An 18,688-nucleotide genomic window follows, 5' to 3' on the forward strand; every position below is an offset into this window, starting at 1 on the left:
AGCCAAGAGAAGGATCTCCATGTGCCTTGTCTTCTCTTGGCAACCTGATGGTAACGCACCCCATTCCCAGTACCTCTCTGGGGAAACCAAGGGAGGTGTTTCACATGGCTGGGCAGCGCACCCCTGAGTGCCCATGGAGGGCGGACTGGGGGTCTTGGGGGGCAAGTGCCTCCCCGGGGTGACAGCAGCATGAGCTGTGGATGTCCAGCTCTGGATTGTGTGGTGCACAGGCTGCCACGGGTGCAGGGCCCAACCCAAACCCTTGCTCCCACACACCGTGCTGAGGAGCGAGGCTGTGCAAGTGGAGCTGCTGTCTGATTTGGGCCCCCCCAAATGAAAGGTGTGTTGCAGAGCTACCTCTTTATATATGACCATGAGCAGTGGTCTCCAACAATGACAGTGTGGGCCAGAAACAGGTGTCACCTTAACGCCTTCCCAGGAAAGCCAATTACCCCTAGATGATTATGATTAATAATTACCTAAGCCCTAATCGCGCTGACACCAATGCCTGGAGCTTACCCCAGGGGGCACTTTAAAAGAGGTGCCCTGTGGAGGTGAGCAAAGCCACCTCTCCTCGGGGCGAAGGCTGAGACGTGGTGGAAGCCCCACTTCAGAGGCAATCCCCCTGCGTGCAAAAGAAACACCTGAGTAAGAGCAAAAGGCACCTCACAAACCACAGCCATGAACGGGACAGAAGGCCAAGACTTCTACGTGCCCATGTCCAACAAGACTGGGGTGGTGCGGAGCCCCTTTGAGTATCCTCAGTACTACCTGGCTGAGCCCTGGAAGTTCTCGGCACTGGCTGCCTACATGTTCATGCTGATCCTGCTTGGCTTCCCCATCAACTTCCTCACTCTGTACGTCACCATCCAGCACAAGAAGCTCCGGACGCCTCTAAACTACATCCTTCTGAACCTGGCAGTCGCCGATCTTTTCATGGTCTTTGGAGGCTTCACGACCACCATGTACACTTCAATGAATGGGTACTTTGTCTTTGGAGTAACAGGGTGCTACATTGAAGGATTCTTTGCTACACTGGGTGGTGAGTTTTCCAAATATTCAAAAATCTTCTGGCAGGAATTGCCCCAGCTTTTATGAGGGGGAGGGAAGACACCCAGATGATCTTGGAGAAGCGTGGTATCTCAAAGGTCCTTGGTGTGCTGCTGATGTGGGCCAAGGCAGTTGCAGTGTTTCAGGGTGGGAAGTGAAGAAAGTGACAAATGACACCTTTTTTTTCTTTTTTTGACCTTATTTTGGTAGCCACCTGCTCAGTATCCTGAGAACAACAGTGCAGCAGTGAAAAACAACCAGTAGCAGATTTTGCAGTTGCTGGATTTGCACATCTTTTTGGCTTGCTTTCTGACTTGAGAGATGACAAATTTGTTCTTCCTGTTTCGTGCGTCTGTCATTCGCTCCGATGTGGTGCATGGTGGCGCAGGCTAGCAAAGCTGGCTCTCCTCCCTGTGCCAGCCAGGCTCTGACCGAAACAGATGTTAAATTGTGTGTCTAAAAATGCTCTCCTCCATTCAGCTCAGCTTTCAGCCACAGGCAGCCATTTTACTGGTGCGGTCCTTGTGGCACAAGTTTCCTGGGAAGCTGTGGGTAATGAGTGGAAATCTTGGGATGATGGGCACTCACTCACTGCACCTAAAAGAGGGACCATAGACTTGCAGGTGCAGGTGATGTCTGGGATGAGTGGTAGGATCCAGCCATGGATCTCAAAATGCAGCAGCAAAGTGGTCACTGCGGGTCAGCATTGCACTGGGGAGGTGTCTTCTCATGCCTTCCTGCTGCACTTGGCAGATGAACCCTTGGTTGAGATTCACCTGCTGCCAGGGGTCTTCCTCAGGAACAACAGTCTGAGGAGGTCTCATGCTGCCATCAGTGTGTTTTTCTCCTCCTGATGCTCAAAGTCCCTGTGTCCCTATCCATCTTTCTCCGTGGCGCAGGTGAAATTGCTCTCTGGTCGCTGGTTGTCCTGGCTATCGAAAGATACGTAGTGGTCTGCAAGCCCATGAGCAACTTCCGCTTTGGGGAGAACCATGCCATCATGGGTGTTGCCTTCTCCTGGATCATGGCCTTGGCATGTGCTGCTCCCCCGCTGTTTGGCTGGTCCAGGTAGGGAGGGTGCCGTGCCCAGCGTGGGGGCTGCGGGAGCCTGGCTGGCTGTGGCCCCACTGGGGCTTCCAGCCGATCTCCTCTGCTAGGCGCTGACCTGCCTGGCTCACCTTGCAGGTACATCCCCGAGGGCATGCAGTGCTCGTGCGGGATCGACTATTACACTCTGAAGCCAGAGGTCAACAACGAATCTTTCGTCATCTACATGTTTGTGGTTCACTTCACCATCCCGCTGTTGGTCATTTTCTTCTGCTACGGGAACCTGGTTTGCACTGTCAAGGAGGTGGGTACCTGTCAGTGGTGGTGGGCTGGGGGCCACCCCGATCCCCAGTGCTGGGAAGGGGCCCATGCCAGGCTCCAGACTGGTGACAGAAAGGCTGGCTTTCTGCAAAGGGGGAAACGGCAAACTCCAGATGTGCAGCTCAACTACCCCGAGCCCTGACCCCATGTCCCACGCGGGTGCAACCCTCCCCAGCTCCATCATGTTTCTGTTCCCTTCTGCCCGCAGGCTGCCGCCCAGCAGCAGGAGTCTGCCACTACCCAGAAGGCAGAGAAGGAAGTGACCCGCATGGTCATCATCATGGTCATCGCCTTCCTGATCTGCTGGGTCCCCTATGCCAGCGTTGCTTTCTACATCTTCACCAACCAGGGGTCAGACTTCGGGCCCATCTTCATGACCATCCCGGCTTTCTTTGCCAAGAGCTCTGCCATCTACAACCCTGTGATTTACATCGTAATGAACAAACAGGTAACCGGCAGGGGGGCGGCCGGCTCCTTGTTGGGGTTTTCCATTGTACCCGCTTGCCGAGTGGTGTGGCACTTTGAGGTGCCAGTGGGCTGGGAGGGGGGCGTGTGTCCAGGTGATCCTGTTCTGATGCCCAGGAGGGCAACTGTGCAGCTCGTCCTGGCACTGCGTAACTCTTAAATGCAAGATGCACTACCGCATAGCCCGAAATGGCCCTGCCGCTGGTTGGTGGAGGAGCTGGGGCTGTGCCCGCCCCGGCCCGGCTGGTGGCCTGGGGCAGGGACCCCAGGGGCAGGGGCGCACGCAGCTCTGCCGGGCCCGCCGCCTCACCGGGACCCCTCCCTTCCAGTTCCGTAACTGCATGATCACGACCCTCTGCTGCGGCAAGAACCCGCTGGGCGACGAGGACACGTCCGCCGGCAAGACGGAGACCTCCTCCGTCTCCACCAGCCAGGTCTCCCCCGCGTAGGCCCCGGGCCGGGGCGCCGGCAGCTGGGCCCGGCCCCGCAGCGCCCGCGCCGTCCCAGGGCGCTGCCGCAGGCCCCGCCGCCCCCCGCCGCCCCCCCTCCGGGCTCTGCCCCGGGGCCGGGCCGGCTGCTGCGGGGCAGCCCCCGCCCGGTCCCCCGCCGGCGTGTCGGCCGCACCGTGGCCCCCCGGGGGACGGGTGGCCCCCCGGTGCCGCAGAGGCGACGGCCGCAGGAAGCCCGGCACGGGGTGCGGAGCGGCCGCCGACGGGGGGGGCTCGATGCCGCCTGCCGCACCTGGCGCACCGCACGCACCCGGAGCCGGCACCCGCAGCGGGCCGCCCCCCGCCCCTCGTAGTCCCACCGCTCATCCTCACGCCCCCCCGGCTCCGCGGGCCGTGCCCCCGCCGCGCCCCCCCCGCGCCCCCCGGCTCAGCTGCCGTCCGCCTGGCATCAGCCCCGGCGGGGGGGCTCGGCCCGCGCTGTGCTTTCGAGGCCGCTCGGCGCATCGCTCAGCTTCCCTCCGCGCTGCAGCAGGCAAGACATGGGAGCATATGGCTCAGAGATGTCGGCATATGTTTTAAGCACTACAAGATGGCATATTGCAATTGTAGCAGTGTTCTTCATTTTTATTTTTAGCTCGGTTATACAAATAAGATGTTTTTCTCGCTGTTCAGTGTTATCAACATTTGAAACTATTTTTGTACATTATTATCCCCTCTGATTTCTAATCCTATGCGGCTTTGCAAGGTCTAATAGGGAACATACAGAACCCATGCAAGTTAAACCTTTAATAAAGAGCAATTTGCAAGTACAATTCTCTCATTATTTTTTTTTATCGATACTTCTGCATATTCAGTGAAATCTAAAGATTGGAGGTTTATGAATAATTCAGTGTTTAGGCTGATGTCTGATTCATGTACTTCAAATCTGGGAGCTGATTTTGGAGGGAAGAGGAGGAAGGATTTGGTGTTTATTTGCTGCCCACGAGGCTGCAATCCATGGGAGCCCTGCGATGCTGTGGTTTCCCTGCACGGGCAGGACTGGCCCCAGCACATGCTGGCCATGATCTGGCCCCAAGCTAGCAGGTGGCCACCCCACAAAGCGCCCAGAACTACAACTGCTGCTGGCAGTGGCAGGGGCAAGCAAGGCTTTGGGACCCTCCTCGCCAGCCCAGGCGGGTGCCAGAAGCATCAATGGAGCTGCTGGAGAGGGGATGGCCTGATCCAGGAGGAGGAGATGGTTGGGGGACATGCACCCAACCCTGCTGTGGTGCCAGCCTCTGCAGCTCTCCAGTGTCCCCACCATCCCCTTCCTGGGGAATTCGGAAATGGACTGGAAATGGAGCAGGGAATGGGCTGACTGCGCTGGTCTGGGGATAGCCAGGCATGCAGGGCCCTGAGGCACCGGGTGCCTCTCCCAGCTCCTGGCTCCAGACCCAGCTTCTGCCGGCACTGCAGTCTCCTGCCAAGATCCATCCCATGGGCCTAGCTGGTGGGCACAGACCTCGACAAAGGTCTTTCTGGGCAGCACTTTGCACATACATTGGCATGGTAACATGTCTGCTGAGCCGGGCCATGAACCAGCCCTACCATCATGTAATCCCGGCTTTTCCTTGGGCTTGCAGCTTCCCCACGTCTTTGAGGGATGATGCATACGAAAGCCCTGTGACTCATGTAAAGAGGAAGGGACTGACTTGGCATGCTGTGAAGAACGACGGTGGTCCCCATGGTGGGGACATCCACACTGTTCCTGTGACAAAGAGCAGCTGGTTACTCAGGCTCGCCTCATGAGCACAAGCACAACAGAAAGTAGCACAAATATCCTACCTTGCTGGAACAGCAGGGAAAGTATCCATAGGATCACAGCAGGAGTTATTTTTAAGGTGGCTGTGACACAGAAGCACCCTGGGTGTGTTGGGGACCCCAGATGGTCAAGGGCTTAGCTCACACCTGACCCATGGGATCATGCTGTCCTCAACACGGGGTGGTTGCTGTACCAAGAGCCAACATGGAGGGGCTGCCTGCATGTGGGGCTGGGAGCGCTATCCCCCGAGCACGGTGGGATTCAGTGGGCAGGGACAAGCGGGGGTCCTGCTCATGGGTACACACCTGGGGCTACTGTGGGAGAGTCACTTCTCCTGCCCTCGCTGGCCAACGAAGCAGCTTTCCATTTTCCTCTTCTCATTTGTTTTCTTGTTTCCTTTTTCCTTGTCATTTTCCAGGCTCCCCTGGCAATGCAGCCCCCCATTTCCCAGTGGGGCTGTCCCAGGCAAAGGGAGCCAGCCATCACCCAGTGCGCAGAAACTGGTCCCCACGCCACCAGCTGGCTCCCTGTCTGCCCCACAGCAAATACCACCAGCAAGCTGCAATGCCAGCACCCCACCACCCACCAAGCAGCAGGCAGATGCCTTTCCCGTACGTGTTCAGGGTGATCACTCCACGACCCCTTATGTCTCCTCCCTCTCCAAACCCACTGCTTGGACAAGCTCCTTCTCCCTCCAGCCCCTCACAAAGCTTTGGCAAAGGGCACTCAACTCCCCAACCCCCTGCTCTCACCTGGGTGGCAACCAGAGCAATTAGCAGCTGCTAACCAGCTCCTGCAATTAGGGTGCTGATCGGATAAATTAGCTGCAGGTGAGCAGAGCTTGTGAGCAAGGGTAGTGGTGCTGTGAGCAGAGCTGGGATTGCAGGCTGGTGTGTGTGCTGCTATGGAGCCCGAGCTGGGTAAGGGTTTGCCAGGTGCTGGCAGCACTGTGGCTCCCATGGGTCTGGGGTTCTGGTGGGTCCCTGTGAGGAGAAGGGTTGTGGCTGCTTGGCTTCTGGGGGGCTCTGCAGCCATCAGGGGTGTGAGTGCCTTGGGGCTGGGCCCACATCCCAAGGGGTGCCTCTTCCAGGAGCTGAAGCTGCTGGCACAGCCCAGCTTCCACATCTGCCAGCCCAGGGCCGGCAGCCCCGGCGCCCCTCAACCCTGCACATGGTCACTGAGGCGCTGCAGGCCCAGGACGAGAGGAAGGGTGCCTCCATTGTTGCCACCAAGCGGTTCATCCTGGCCAAGTACCCCACTGTGGACCCTGGCCACCTCGGGGACCTGCTGAAGCAGGCACTGAGCAAGGGGCTGAGCTGTGGGGACCTGGTGCGGCCCCACAACTCCTCCGCCATGGGGGCCACTGGCCTGGGGCTGGGGGCTGAGGTGCCGCCTCCACTGGCCCCACTTCCACCCCTCCTTCACCCCCAGCTGGCCCCTGAGAAGCTGTGGCAGAAGCAGACAATGGACCAGGTGGATCCCATCAGAGGACAGGTGCCGAAGGTGGGACGGAAGGGGACCCCCGGCATGCACAGCAGTGAGGTAAAGGGTTGGCAGTGCCCTGGGCTGCCCCAGTCCCATGGAGAGGCCACTGCCCAGGCTGGCACGCCGCCCCTTCTCCCGCAGGCGCCGTGGGGGGTAGCCTGGCCACAGCGAAGCAGAAGCCAAGGACAAAGCCCGTGGACGTGAGTAGCAGGGCTGCATGGCGTGGCTGGGTGGCTCGGGCGTGGCAGGAGCCTGAGGTGCTCTCTCCCCTCCAGGCCCCACCAGGAGCGATGGAGCAAAGCCCCCAGGAGCTGCCTGCCAGCCCCGGGCCCCCAGCAAAGGGCACTCAGGGTCCCCTGTGGCTCTGAAGGTGCGGGGGGGGGGGGGGGGGGGGGGGGAGTGGCAGCCCTGGGGGTGCTGGGGCGAAGGGGTCCCGCGCGGCTCTGGTTGGAAAGAGCAGGGCTAAGGCGCCCCGGGGGGCACGGCAGGACACCCCCAAGGCGAAGGGGGACCAGGGCAAGGCAAGGAAGCCCCGGGGCACCCCAGAAACCGGCCAGGGCAGGCCAGGCTGCAGGGTGGTAGCCACCCCTCTGGAGGGCAGGCAGGGCCTGTAGCGGGGTCCGGGCAGCCCTGCTCCCTGGCAGCCCAGCCCTGCTTCCAGCCTGCCCTGAGCCCTCCCAGTCTGTGTTGATTTTAGTCCCCAGGACAGGTTTTAAATCTGTGTTCACCTTGTAATAATAAAGCTGTGCACTCGCCTCATGAAATGCTGTGGGTGCTGCCCTGCTCGTGGTCTCTGTCCCTGCACTCCCCTAGCCCTGTCCTGTGTGGCATGGTGGTGAGCCGGTGCTGTGGGCAGCTGTCTGCCTTCACGGGGAGCTGGCCTGTCTGTCCCCACATGTCCCCAGACACAGTAGCACACGGGCCAAGTGCTGGGGTGGCTGGGCTCTGGGGGCTGCATGTGTGCCAGCTGGCAGCAAGTCCCGGTGCCAGCCGATGGCACAGGGTGCAGGGGCCCTGGCACCATGGCACACAGTGTAGGGGCACCCCTGGGCACTGCAAAGCCAGGGCCTGGCTGGCCCTAGCAGTGTGGGCCGTGGTGCCCACAGCCCCAGTGTGGGGCAGCATCCAGGCCCCCTGCCCTCCTGGCTGCCCTTGGGCTAATGCCCGGCTGAGCTGGGATTACCCAACATGCTGCTGCGGCATTCCTGTATGTGTCATGGGTGAGGGTCCCTGGTGCTGGGGAGCTGCCTGTGCTCTAGCCATGGTAAGAGGAAGACAGATGTGTTTTACGGCTCAAAAAAGGAGTTTGGGGGGTTTGCTGTAGACTGTAGCATTGCTTGTGCTCTTGTTGCTTATCTGGGGTGCAGTTCCCACTTCTAAACCTGTCTTGCTAGCTCCTGTGGGTCAGTGTGTGAACGCTTTCATTTAATAGTTTCAAATGCCTGAATTTTTCTTGCTCTGTGCACAACAGACCTTCTGAAGGTCAGCCTGATAATGCAACGGGTTACAGTCCTCCTGGACAGGAGAAAATAAGTGGAAGTAAAACTCTTCCTAAAGAGGATTTTGCTAATCTTCAGCTGGCCTTGGCAATGCCCTCCACAGCTCCTGGCCTTGCTCCAGGGCTTAAGCAAGAGCTGAGCAAACTAACTTCTCTTTAAACTTCAGCCTCAGACATGTTGATCCATCTTTAATGGAGCTGGAACTCTTTCTTCCCCCAGGGACAGGGTGGGGGATGCTGCAGTGGTAAGGACCACAGCTCTCCTAACCCTTTGGTGATGGTTAGCCTCACATAGACCTGCTCGCTCGTGTGGGAGTGTCCTGGAACAGGACCAGGCAGGGGCTGTGCCCTCTCCCACCTGGCACTTGGTGTGAAAAGTGAGGTTCCCTTTGATAGAGGCCAAATCATTTAATGGCTGGGTTTAGTTCTGTGAAGAATAAACTTTCTGGTGGGAAAAGAAAATCCCTCTTGTGTCTGGGAAGAGCAGCATTTACTGGGGGAGGTGGAAGAGAGAGGATTTAGCAATGCCATGGTTATTAAGACCAGTGGGCTGCAGCTGTGTCACGGCACCAAAGCTAGAAGCCTTGAGGGCTGGCAGTGGTGCAGAGCTGGTGCTGGGTTTGCTGGGGCTGGGAGGACACAGTCTGGTGGGCAGACAGCACCTGGCAGAGGTAAGGGAGCCCAGCCCTGGGCACTGTTGTGGTGTTACTGGTCTTTGTGTGTGCAGCACAGCGTGCTGTGGGTAAAACCCCATCTCGCACGGAGATGAGGTGCTCATCAGTGGAGCTGCTGACACCGCGTGCAGGCAAAGCTGGTCTCGTCCATGCAAAGCCACAGCTATGTTCCACAGTGTCGTGTGTCCTCTGCATGCACAGGGGCAGGAACTTCGCTACACAGGGTTCAGCACCTTGTTTTATTACAAAGATAGGCTTTTCCAAGAGTTTGCCACTTCCACTACACAGCAGGTAAGGGCACTACACCCACAACATGTGCCAAAGTTTAAAAACATGTTACAAAGGGCTGAGGGGTTCAAGGCAACACTACAAACCCTCAAGCTTCTGCTCTGTTAAAGTTGTTCATTTAAAATGGTTGTAGCAACTACCTTTTTTTTCTTTGGAAAAAATTAAATAATAAAGCAATAGGCCCCAATACATGGCCCAGTCACATCACCTGGAGGCAAACTATACTCACTATTGGCTCACTTCTATCCTTTCCTTGTAACAACATGGGGCTATTGCTCCATGGCCCTTTCCCCACCTCCAGCCAAGCTCAACGTTCTCTGCTACCTTGGTCCTTATCACCCTCACCTTCCCTGTGCTGGGCCTGCCTGTGTATCTGGCAGCTATTCACAGTTTCTAAAAGAAAAAAAAAATATTCAAGATTTTTTTTTTTTGTGAAATCACTTTTAAAATAAAATGTAGCCCAGCTACATTCTTAAGAGTTTCTATTCTGAAGCCACATCCTCAGCAAAGACATTGAAACCTCCACAGTGTATGTACTTTTTCTGTAGTTCTTATAAAAAAGAACAACAACAACAACAAAAAAAAACCAACAAAAAAACCTATTATTCCCCTTTCCCTTCCCACTGTACCCCGTGCCCCCCCCCCCCCCCCTTAACATACTGGATAAAGTCTATAATTTGTTTTAAAATAGATATCTATATACACATACACAATTCTGATGTTCCAATTTCTGACAAATGTGGCATTACTGGAAATGATGGGATGGAGGCCACCTGTCCATGGCAGTAAGTCACCCAGGAGGAGTTTTTGGTGGACCTAAGTCATCTAAAACCAGGTTGCATCCTTGCCAGCTGGATTAGTAACAGAGGCTCACCTTAGACCCTGCCTGGAGTGAGGTAGTAACTTCTATTTGGCCGTTTGAAAATGCAGTGATGACGGCTGGGTTTACCTTTCACGGGCAGGTTGCCTTTACCGACATGTGAATGTTGGCTTCAAGCATGTGGCATTAGCTGTGGTCCAGCTTCTGCAGTGGGGCCTGTGTGATGCTGGAGACCAGAGTAGTCATGGCTGCCCTGGCTGTGGGAAAGACAAAGTTGTCTGCAGAAGGGAGAATAGCTACCAAGGTTGGACAGGGGTTTTGCCCCTGCGTGGCTGCCGCAGGGCAACAGTGAAGTTTCTAGGTCTTGGATGAGCTGTGTTTGTCTGCGCAGTGGGACCCTGCCCACTGACCCCAGCGTTAGCGTGGGACGCATTCTACCTTTGTTTGCAGCTTGCGGTGCTGCAGCTGCTCTGCTGCCCTGCGTGAGTGAGCGCATTGTACTGCCAGGGCGATGGGGTCCAGTCCCTTTGCCTTTGTGGGCCAAAAAATAAAAAGACTGGACATGCAGCAAAACTGCACTCTCTTGGCTGCTCTTGAGTGACAACCATGGCGGGCTGGGTCCACAGTGAGCAGAACGAGCTGCTTTAGGAAGATACCTCAGTAGCACTGACCTTGGTTTCAGTGATGAGGACAGGGAGATGCTGGAGCGTGTGGGGCAGAAGGGGGGACGGTGCTACCTGGTGTTTTGCCCTGTGCGTGGCTCAAGCCTGCTCTGCCAGAGAGCTGTCGGCAGGAGCTGAGCCCCGCTGGCATGAGTGGCGTGACCCGGGGCAGCGCCACAGACATGTGCGCAGCCACCACGGCAGGGAGACCCGAGTGTGAGGTGTGAGTCCTTCCCCTCACCCGCTATACTTGGTCCTCTGGGCAGAAGCCGTGCCTGCCACCAGCTGGCTGGAAGGGGTGTGGGGTATCTGCCTACCCACTGCACCTCCCGCTGGCTGTGCACGCAGAACGGGAGTCCGGGGAAGGGGGAACAGCCCCTCCACGCTGCCTGACACATAACATGCTCCCTCCGGCTCCATAACAGCTGCCGCTGTTAGGGGATGAAGTGCTTCAGGCTAAGGCACCGTGCCTTAGCTGCTGGGGAAGCAACTGCTTTGTCTCAGCCCTGAGTTCCCCATGTTGCCCAAGTCTCAGATGGAGGAGTGGTTATGTTTACACATACAGTACAAAAATTAAAAAAGGCACAAAAATACACAGAATGCAGCAGATAGTGAACAGCTGATAGGAGTCCCTGGTGTTGGAAAAACAAGGATGTCAGAGGGATGGTGTGGAAGGGAGCTCAGACGTTGCTCTGACGGCCTTTGCCATCTCTGCTCGTTACTCCCTGAGGCTACCCTTCTGCTTTGCATCTGGTGTTATGGCTTCTGCAGCCCCATCTCTTGTCCCAAGGAGCCACAGAGAGGGATGCAGGGAGCCGCTGACTGCTCAGGCGCTGATCAGAGGGAAGTGGTGAACTGAGCTTGCCACAAGTGTCATGTCTTTGTTTCTGGCTGGAAACAGCAAATAAATTATGGGTGTCACAGTGCAGACCAGAGGGTTTTTGAGCTGCTCAGAAAGGTGTCTTGTGGCTTCTTGTTTGGTGAGGGAGCCCTTCAGCCGCAGGCCAGGCCCACCCCACCACAAGACTGGTTTGGGAATGACCCTGGTGGAGGCGATACATGGTGTGTCCGTGGCTGAAGGCGGGTTCCCTACGGCACTGCGCTGTGGAGAAGGTCACTTCCAGCGCTGCAGTTGGCCTAGGCTTCGCTGCAGCACTCGTAGATGTTATCCTCCATGAGTGCAATCACTTGCTCAAACTTGTGCTGGAGCTGGGTGCGCTTTGTTGTGGGATTGGCGTCCAGGGCGGCCACGATCTGTGGGGAGACATGGGCAGGTGGGTGGCTGAGGCAGTGTGGGTGCCCACATGCCAGCCCTGTCCAGCCTGAATCCCAGCTGGACCTTGGGTTGGGGAGAGCATGCCCTGCGCGCTCACACACCTCGGTACCCTCTGGCTGTGCTGGGGTGCAGCTGGGTCCCTGGGCAGGGGGTGGGAGCGGAGGGGAATGCAACGGAAAACCATCACAGTAACAAAGCTCATGGTGCAGAGGTAGCCAGCAGCGCAGGCGGTCAGGTGCCAGCTGGGGCCACTGCCTCTGCTGAGGGCGGTGGGTGGCAAGTTATTTTGGGTCTGGACTGCATCAGCGTGCTCTGCCCTCCTGAAAGCATCTGTGGGTCTGCACAGCAGGCAGCTCCGCTTCACTCTGGCCCAGCCCAGCACTATCAAGATCAGCCAGGAATAGCTGGCCTTCTCTTCCAAGAAGTCATCAGCCAAGGGATAGGAGAGCAGGTGCACCTGTGCATGCACATATTACATACGTGTCTGGGATTATGCAAAAAAACATCATCCATTTTCTGTGGGACCGGACACAGGCATCTGACTCCTGGGTTACAACATACTGCCTGCTATTCCCTCTGCAGCTGTGCTGGGGGCCGACTGCGGCTGAATCCGCTTACCTGGGAGCGGTATCTCTTGGCATATTTGTATATCTCAGCCATGGCAACGTTGGTGTTGAATTCATTCCGGTATTTCTTTATAAAAACAGAACAAAGAGGGGTGGAATATTAACGTGGTGCAGCACGCAAATTCAAGCCCTATCAGCAGGCATTAACTAGATTAAAAGGTTTTGCTGGGGTGTTTTTGTTACTGTTGTGTTGATGCAGCTGGACTTTTGCCTTACTCCCTTAAGGAAGGTGCATTTGCTCACATCAGAAATGGTCTCACTCTTTTTAAAGCCAGCTTTAAGTGCCACACTTGGTAGCACTGCTGACCCCTCCTTGTTCAAGTTCAAGCCATTTCATAGGAGGGGGCAGCACAACAGCTGGGCAGAGGAATGCCGGCAGAAAAACCTGCTAGGTGGCCGAAGCTAAAACACTGTGGGAGACGGTTTGATTTTGAGGAAACTGTGGCATATGGCTGGCAGGACTTGGATCCGGAGCGTGGCTGCCAGCTCCTGTAGCTGGTACCGGGGCCGGCATCCCGCGGGCTGGCTGCCAGGGCCGGCTGCCAGCAGGCTGCCTGGGACACGGGGCTGGCCCTGGCAGTTGGTGCCCGGGGGGCCAGCTGGCCGGGGGGGGCTGCGGGGCTGCACCGATCCTTTTCCAAACTTCCTGGCTTTTTGGCACTGATTTTTGCTTTCAACTCCCAGTGGTGCCAAAGCTAGTTTCGTTCAAGCGAACTCGTGGGTGTTTACTGCAGCTCCGGCAGTAATTGAAAGTGCTTGAAATTAGGTCAGATGAAGTTTGTGTGTGGAAGTTTCAGGCAAAATAGCCTTTCTTGTTTGCTCCTTCCAGTATCTAAGCAGTAGCCAATTGCAGCCTAGCTGCGCTCCCTGCCGCTCCCAGGCTCCTGCTGTCAGCCGGAGTGGAGCAGGCTCAGTGCTCCTCGCCGCTGGCCGCACACTGAGCCTGCGGACCCTGGCACGGGGGTGTGCACCGGCCGAGCCCTCCCCCCGCCCCCCCCCCCCTCGTTGCAGCCCAGCAGCCTTACCCGCGACTCCTCCGCAAGGTGGGCGTTCATCTCCTGCTCGCTGAGTGGGGGCATGTCATGGATTTGCTTGTAGTATCGCTGCACAATCTTCCGATACTCTGGGATCTCCTTGGCATACAGTAGTTTATTGGTCGGGGAGTCCTAGAGCAAGGATGAGATACTGAAATTGGATGGCATCACCATGTTGCTCCTGGCTGCAAACTTCTTATCCTGTTTGTCTGACCAAAGTGCTAACCATCATATGCGGACTTCAGCTACAGCTGGGTTCAGAAGAACAGCTATGTCTTTGGTCCTGGGTTTACACAGGCAGGAGTGCGGTAGGACATTAGGTGAGGCACAACACACCTAATGACAGAGGTGCCTGCTTAGCCACATCAAGGTGCTGTGGGTGGGTATCGCTCAGCTGCGGACCCACAGCACTGTCCCTCCACCCTTCTTTCTACCGTGAGCTGAATGTTTGTTAGCCACAATGCCCGTGAAGGTGGTCTATGTGAATGTGTTTGAATTTGCAGCAAGGGCAGGCTAAAAAGCACAAGCAGGGTCAGGCGAGGTGGCTTGCTGCTAGGTGATGCTCTGCAGATGACTGTGGCATGGCTGTGTTAGATAAAACACTTGTGCTCTGTGTGTGTGGAAATTGGTAATAAGGGAAGGGCTTCTGCATGCGTTTACTTGGGTCTCTCAAGCAGCCAGCTTGATTTAAAGTGAAGAACAAAGCTCTCTTACAAGCTGAACTTTGTCAGTCAAAATGTTGGTCTTGGATTTTTCATGTAGCTTTGATTTATTTTGCATTGGCTAACCCAGCCTGCCTGGCTTATATTGAGTGCATGTAAAGTAATTAACAAAAAAACTGAGTTCTCTTGATTAATGTCAGCTTGGACAAAGCAGTTTTAACCTCTCAGCCACAGGATCAGGTTGTACCAGTGAAGGCATAACCCTGCCTGCACTCCTTGCAAACACAAGTATGAATTATTTTAACCTCAAGGCAGTCCTGCCCTGCTGATACCATTACCCTGGGAATGAACCTGGCTGCCTGGCACCGTGTTGCATCCCGAAGGGAAACAGCCCTAGGCCTGGGGGCACAGAGGGGTGTAAGATCAAGCTCCCCAATGTTCTGACAGGTGGAGGGGGAGGGGGAGGACCTTCAGAGGAGACAAGCACGGCAGGGCTTTAGCTGTGGAGGCAGCATCTTCAGCTGCATTGGGCAGTAAATAAGGAAGCCTGGGGTAACTGCAATCTGCTGCTGCAATATGTAGCGTGGCTAATGCTGCAGGAGAAATGGGAAATGGGCACCAGGCTGTGGCACCAGATCCCACAGCAGTTTATTTTCAAACCCAATGACAAGGCATTACAGGAATATAGCCAAGTTACAAAGCCTGCTCACAACATATTTTTTTTTCCTCTTGGAAAAAAAAAACCATGCTGCCTCTCTTTTAAGTTAGTTTTTAATTGCGCTTGATTTGTCTGTATTATGAAGAGATGGGTAGTGGCTTATTAACTGCTTGTGTGCTGTAGATGTACAGAGTCTGGGTCTGCTCTCACATTTGCAGTATCAAGAGCAACATGCTGAAACCAGTGGATGAATGCAGCCCGGAAAACATTCAGTGATATGCTGCGTGCATATGCAAGCTGATTTTTATGCTGAGGATTTATTCTTCCCATGTTACTCAACAATTCCTTCACTTATGCTATTGTATTCCTGAAAAATGTTTCCATCTGCTGTCTGACTCCAGCTGACCCCTCTTCCCCTCATCCACAGCTTGACAAGGACAAACTGTAGGTGTTTTGTAACACATGCAAAAAAACCCCAAAAAACAGACCAACACCCAAACAAACGAAAAACCAAGCACTCATTAGATCTTCCTCCAGTATTGATGTCTCCCAGTGAAGGCTTCCTGTTGCTCTCAGCCCGGGGGACATGGGGCAGCACCTGCCTCTCTCTCCATAGCGTCCCCTCTACATCAGGCACTGTGCTGCTGCCAGCCTCTGGGGTGGGGGGCAGCAGGGGATGGTTTATAGCATTTCTTAATAAAACCTATTTATGTTGGGAAGTTTCAAATGTCAGCACTGCATTCAACCGAGCCACTGAGAGAACAGAAAACATGCGTGCTGGACGCCTTGCTGCCTGCCAGCCCTGTGGGACGGTGCACGGGAGCCCAACGGTGGGAAAGGAGACATGGCCCGTGCAGGCTTGCGTTGGCCCGGGGGAGGCTGAGCCTCCTGGTGCGCCGGGCCCCGACCCCGTGCCAGAGGTGGCCTCGTGTGATGGAGATGCTGCCATGGGAGGGGCGCACCTGTGGCTGTGCTGGCACACCGGCGGCAGTGCCCTCCAAGTGCTGATGGATGGTGTCACCAGGCTGTCCCCTGGCAGGACCTGCACCTCCATGTGAGCTAAGCTGGTATGTGCTGACCGTGTTCATGGCTTGCCCAGGTGAGAGGCTGTGCAGAAACCACTGACAGTGATGATTAAAGCTTCACCTGAAGCTAGGTCATTTTCCAGCCTGCCACTGGGGGTTTACATCATCCCTCTGCTGCTGTTATGGGACTGTTATGCTAATGCTGTCCCCTGCACCAGCCCTGACCAAAGGAGCTGGGCTCCCCTGTGACCACAGGGCAACTCGTACAGCTGCTGGGTAACACCGAGCAGACAAGCCGGTGGCTGGCCCTCCCACCATCCTCTGAGTCTTCCCGGCTGGGGTCTTTGGCCACCCTGGCTGCGACTGCGTGTTCCCACTCCCTGACTGCTGCTTGTGACAGAGAGGGTGCAAATTTCAAGCTCAAGCCTGAATGAAGTGGTGGGAGAGGGAGGGGGAGAACGCCATCCTTGGAGACAGCCAAAACTCCATGGCATGAACCAGAGCAAGTGGCCGCCAGCCAGCCCCACTGCTGGGGGAGGTTGGGCTGGGTGGCCTCCAGCAGCCCCTTCCCACCCAGCCTGGTCTCCGTCTGTGATGCCCGAGCAGGACTGAGGTGTCCTCTCTGGACGATACCTTGCCCAGCTGCAGGTCGGACAGGGAGCAGGCATCAATGAAGGCCTGGGCTATCACAGAGAGACATGCATCGATGTGGTCCGTCTTGTCGATGTCAAAGACGAACTGGGGGTTCTTCAGGATGTTGACCCAAAACCTCAGAGGTAGGCTGTGGAGGAAACAAGCCAGGAATACTTTTGTACTCCAGAGGGAAATGGGAGGAAATGCAGGAAAGATGATGATAGAAAGTGAACAGTAGGGAGGAAAAACCTGAGGAGCCAGGTTCTGCTATTAAGCACACCCTGGTAGTGTACAGCCCTACTGCCTAGCTAGAGGGGCAGGCGCATGTCTTCATCCTGAAGAGACATTTCTTCAGGCTGAAGCACACTGCATGGGCAGGAGACTTCATGCACAGTCTTGTCTAGGCCAGCGTGTACCCTTGCTCTTTCAGCAGCTCCCCGAGACAGCTGTGGTCCAGGATGGACAGTGGCAGGTTTGCCTGCATGGGGCTGCTGAATCAGGCTTCCCCACTTGCTGGCTTTTGTAGTGATGGTGTCAGCTCCTTCTTCTTCCCTGACAGCAACCATCATCTGGTTCTGATGGTAAGCCTGGTCCTATGAAATGCATTTCATGTGTCTTTTTTTCTGCTCTCTCATAATTTTATCCTCCAGTTATTTTTGCTGCTCATTTGGCCACAACACAGTTTCAGTGTATCACTTGCCCTCCCTACCATCCCTCCTCAGCAGCTGAGGAGTCAAAGCTGCTATAAGTCTTTGCTCTACTGGCAATTAAAGGTAATGAAGAGTAGGCAAATCTGTAGCTCAATGGTTGTGTCTGCAGGCCTCCTATCCCAGCCAAATTTGGTTTTTATTTTCACATATGGGGCTGGAAACAGTTACTGTCCCTGCAGTCTCAGAAGCACTGAGCCTCTTCTCACCACTCACCCGGAGCTCCCTGCTCTCCCCAGCTAAATCTTCTGGTCGTTCCCCGCCCTGCTCCATTCCCCCCTTCACTTTGGCTCCCCCCCTGCATTCCTGCTGCTCATCACGTCCCTCAGCACCACTCCTGGCTGGTCCCCAGTGCTGCGCTGCCTGCCAGCACGCTACTGTCACAGCACCAGCTCCTGGAGTCCTGCGAATACCCTGGAGCCTCAGCTTGGTTACAGAGATAAGTTGGGAAAAGTGCCCCCAAGGGCTGAAAAGCCAGAAAGTGAATGAAAAGGAGCCAAATATGCTGTTTTTAAAGTCTCCATGATGTTTTAAGACCTGACATGATATTGGACTCTATCTCAGATACCCAGTGCTTGGAGCTAACACTACTGCTGTCTCCCATTGTCCCATCCCTCTTCTGTTTCTCCTTTAGTTATTTATAGTAGTGTGCCAGTTTGTTCTGCCCTTTATCTGCCTGTGCCTCCTCTTCCAGCTCGCCATTCCTCTGAGCTCTGTGTTCAAAGCTTTCCAAGCCCGTGTTTGGCCTCATCTTTCACCATGCACTCTGCCACTCCTCCTGTTTTCCAAGTCCCTCTTCAACTTTTAGCAATCTAATGATTAGTCCAAGACACCAAGGCTTTGGCAGCTGCTGCTCTGGGGGGATGGATGGAAGGAAGGAAAGAAAGAAGCAATTTCCCCTTCCAAACCTGTTAGTCTTCCAGATGTGCATGGTGTCAGGGTCTGTGATCCCTCTTTTCTCTGCTTGCTCCTCTAGGAAGTCAAAGAAATACTTCACAGCCACAGGTGGCTTATCATCTCGGATACTGAGAATGGCTTTGAACAAGTCGTCCAGGAACTTCTGCAGCGTGCCCTGCAGGACAAGTGCACACAATGACGGAAAACTGGGGAAAGCAGCAGCACCCAAGCCCAGGAAAACAGTGTGAGGGGCTGCCGCTGCTGTGCACAAGGGGAAGGAAGTCTTTGCTGCCAGTTGGGATAAATCAGAAGAGAAAGGGGATGCTGAAGCAGGGAGGGAAAGGTTTGTTTGTGCATAGCAATATAATTAGCTTGCATTTGGGTTTAGTTTCTTTTGGCATTGAGATTTTCTTTCTTGCTGCTAGGATCTCACATCTGTGATTGTTCTGCACAGTAAATACAAAGAAGACTAGAGACTGTTGGCCATTCTTGTGATCTCTGCTCCAGTGAGGCATCATGCTGGGATTAAAGATGGGCTGGGAGCCCAACTGCTGTAGCTGAGCACTTGCAGAGTGGGTAAGTTCAAATCTGAATTAAGATCACACAGATA

At 55.4% G+C, this 18,688-nt stretch overlaps 3 protein-coding genes across 3 annotated transcripts in view; 2 read left to right on the forward strand and 1 right to left on the reverse strand.

Moving 5' to 3' along the window:
* Positions 1 to 549: 549 nt before the first annotated feature.
* Positions 550 to 4,144, forward strand: RHO (rhodopsin). Its single transcript, XM_005443603.4, has 5 exons — positions 550 to 1,042; positions 1,950 to 2,118; positions 2,236 to 2,401; positions 2,627 to 2,866; positions 3,213 to 4,144. The coding sequence occupies exons 1-5, from the start codon at positions 682 to 684 to the stop codon at positions 3,330 to 3,332; spliced, it is 1,056 nt and encodes a 351-aa protein (XP_005443660.2). The 5' UTR covers positions 550 to 681; the 3' UTR covers positions 3,333 to 4,144.
* A 1,893-nt stretch (positions 4,145 to 6,037) lies between these two features.
* Positions 6,038 to 7,287, forward strand: LOC106631450 (histone H1.8). Its single transcript, XM_055706547.1, is given in 4 exon segments — positions 6,038 to 6,053; positions 6,227 to 6,670; positions 6,894 to 7,018; positions 7,020 to 7,287. Coding segments are annotated over 4 exon segments (798 nt in total). The 3' UTR covers positions 7,233 to 7,287.
* A 1,728-nt stretch (positions 7,288 to 9,015) lies between these two features.
* PLXND1 (plexin D1) overlaps positions 9,016 to 18,688 on the reverse strand; it is an 83,826-nt gene continuing 74,153 nt past the window's right edge. Inside the window, exons 32-36 of the mRNA XM_055707346.1 lie at positions 18,090 to 18,253; positions 16,475 to 16,622; positions 13,488 to 13,628; positions 12,455 to 12,529; positions 9,016 to 11,814 (exon numbers count right to left, since the gene is read on the reverse strand). Coding sequence (XP_055563321.1) covers positions 11,698 to 11,814; positions 12,455 to 12,529; positions 13,488 to 13,628; positions 16,475 to 16,622; positions 18,090 to 18,253 — 645 coding nt within the window. The 3' untranslated portion in view covers positions 9,016 to 11,697. The remainder of the gene's footprint in view (positions 11,815 to 12,454; positions 12,530 to 13,487; positions 13,629 to 16,474; positions 16,623 to 18,089; positions 18,254 to 18,688) is intronic.

Source organism: Falco cherrug, chromosome 4, assembly GCF_023634085.1.
Source record: "Falco cherrug isolate bFalChe1 chromosome 4, bFalChe1.pri, whole genome shotgun sequence".
NCBI lineage: Eukaryota > Metazoa > Chordata > Aves > Falconiformes > Falconidae > Falco > Falco cherrug.

Coding starts and splice junctions, on each gene's coding strand:
- RHO (XM_005443603.4), top strand. CDS start 682: ATGAACGGGACAGAAGGCCAAGACTTCTACGTGCCCATGTCCAACAAG. Junction 2,119..2,235: donor CCGCTGTTTGGCTGGTCCAG/GTAGGGAGGGTG, acceptor CTCACCTTGCAG/GTACATCCCCGAGGGCATGC. Junction 2,402..2,626: donor TGGTTTGCACTGTCAAGGAG/GTGGGTACCTGT, acceptor TTCTGCCCGCAG/GCTGCCGCCCAGCAGCAGGA.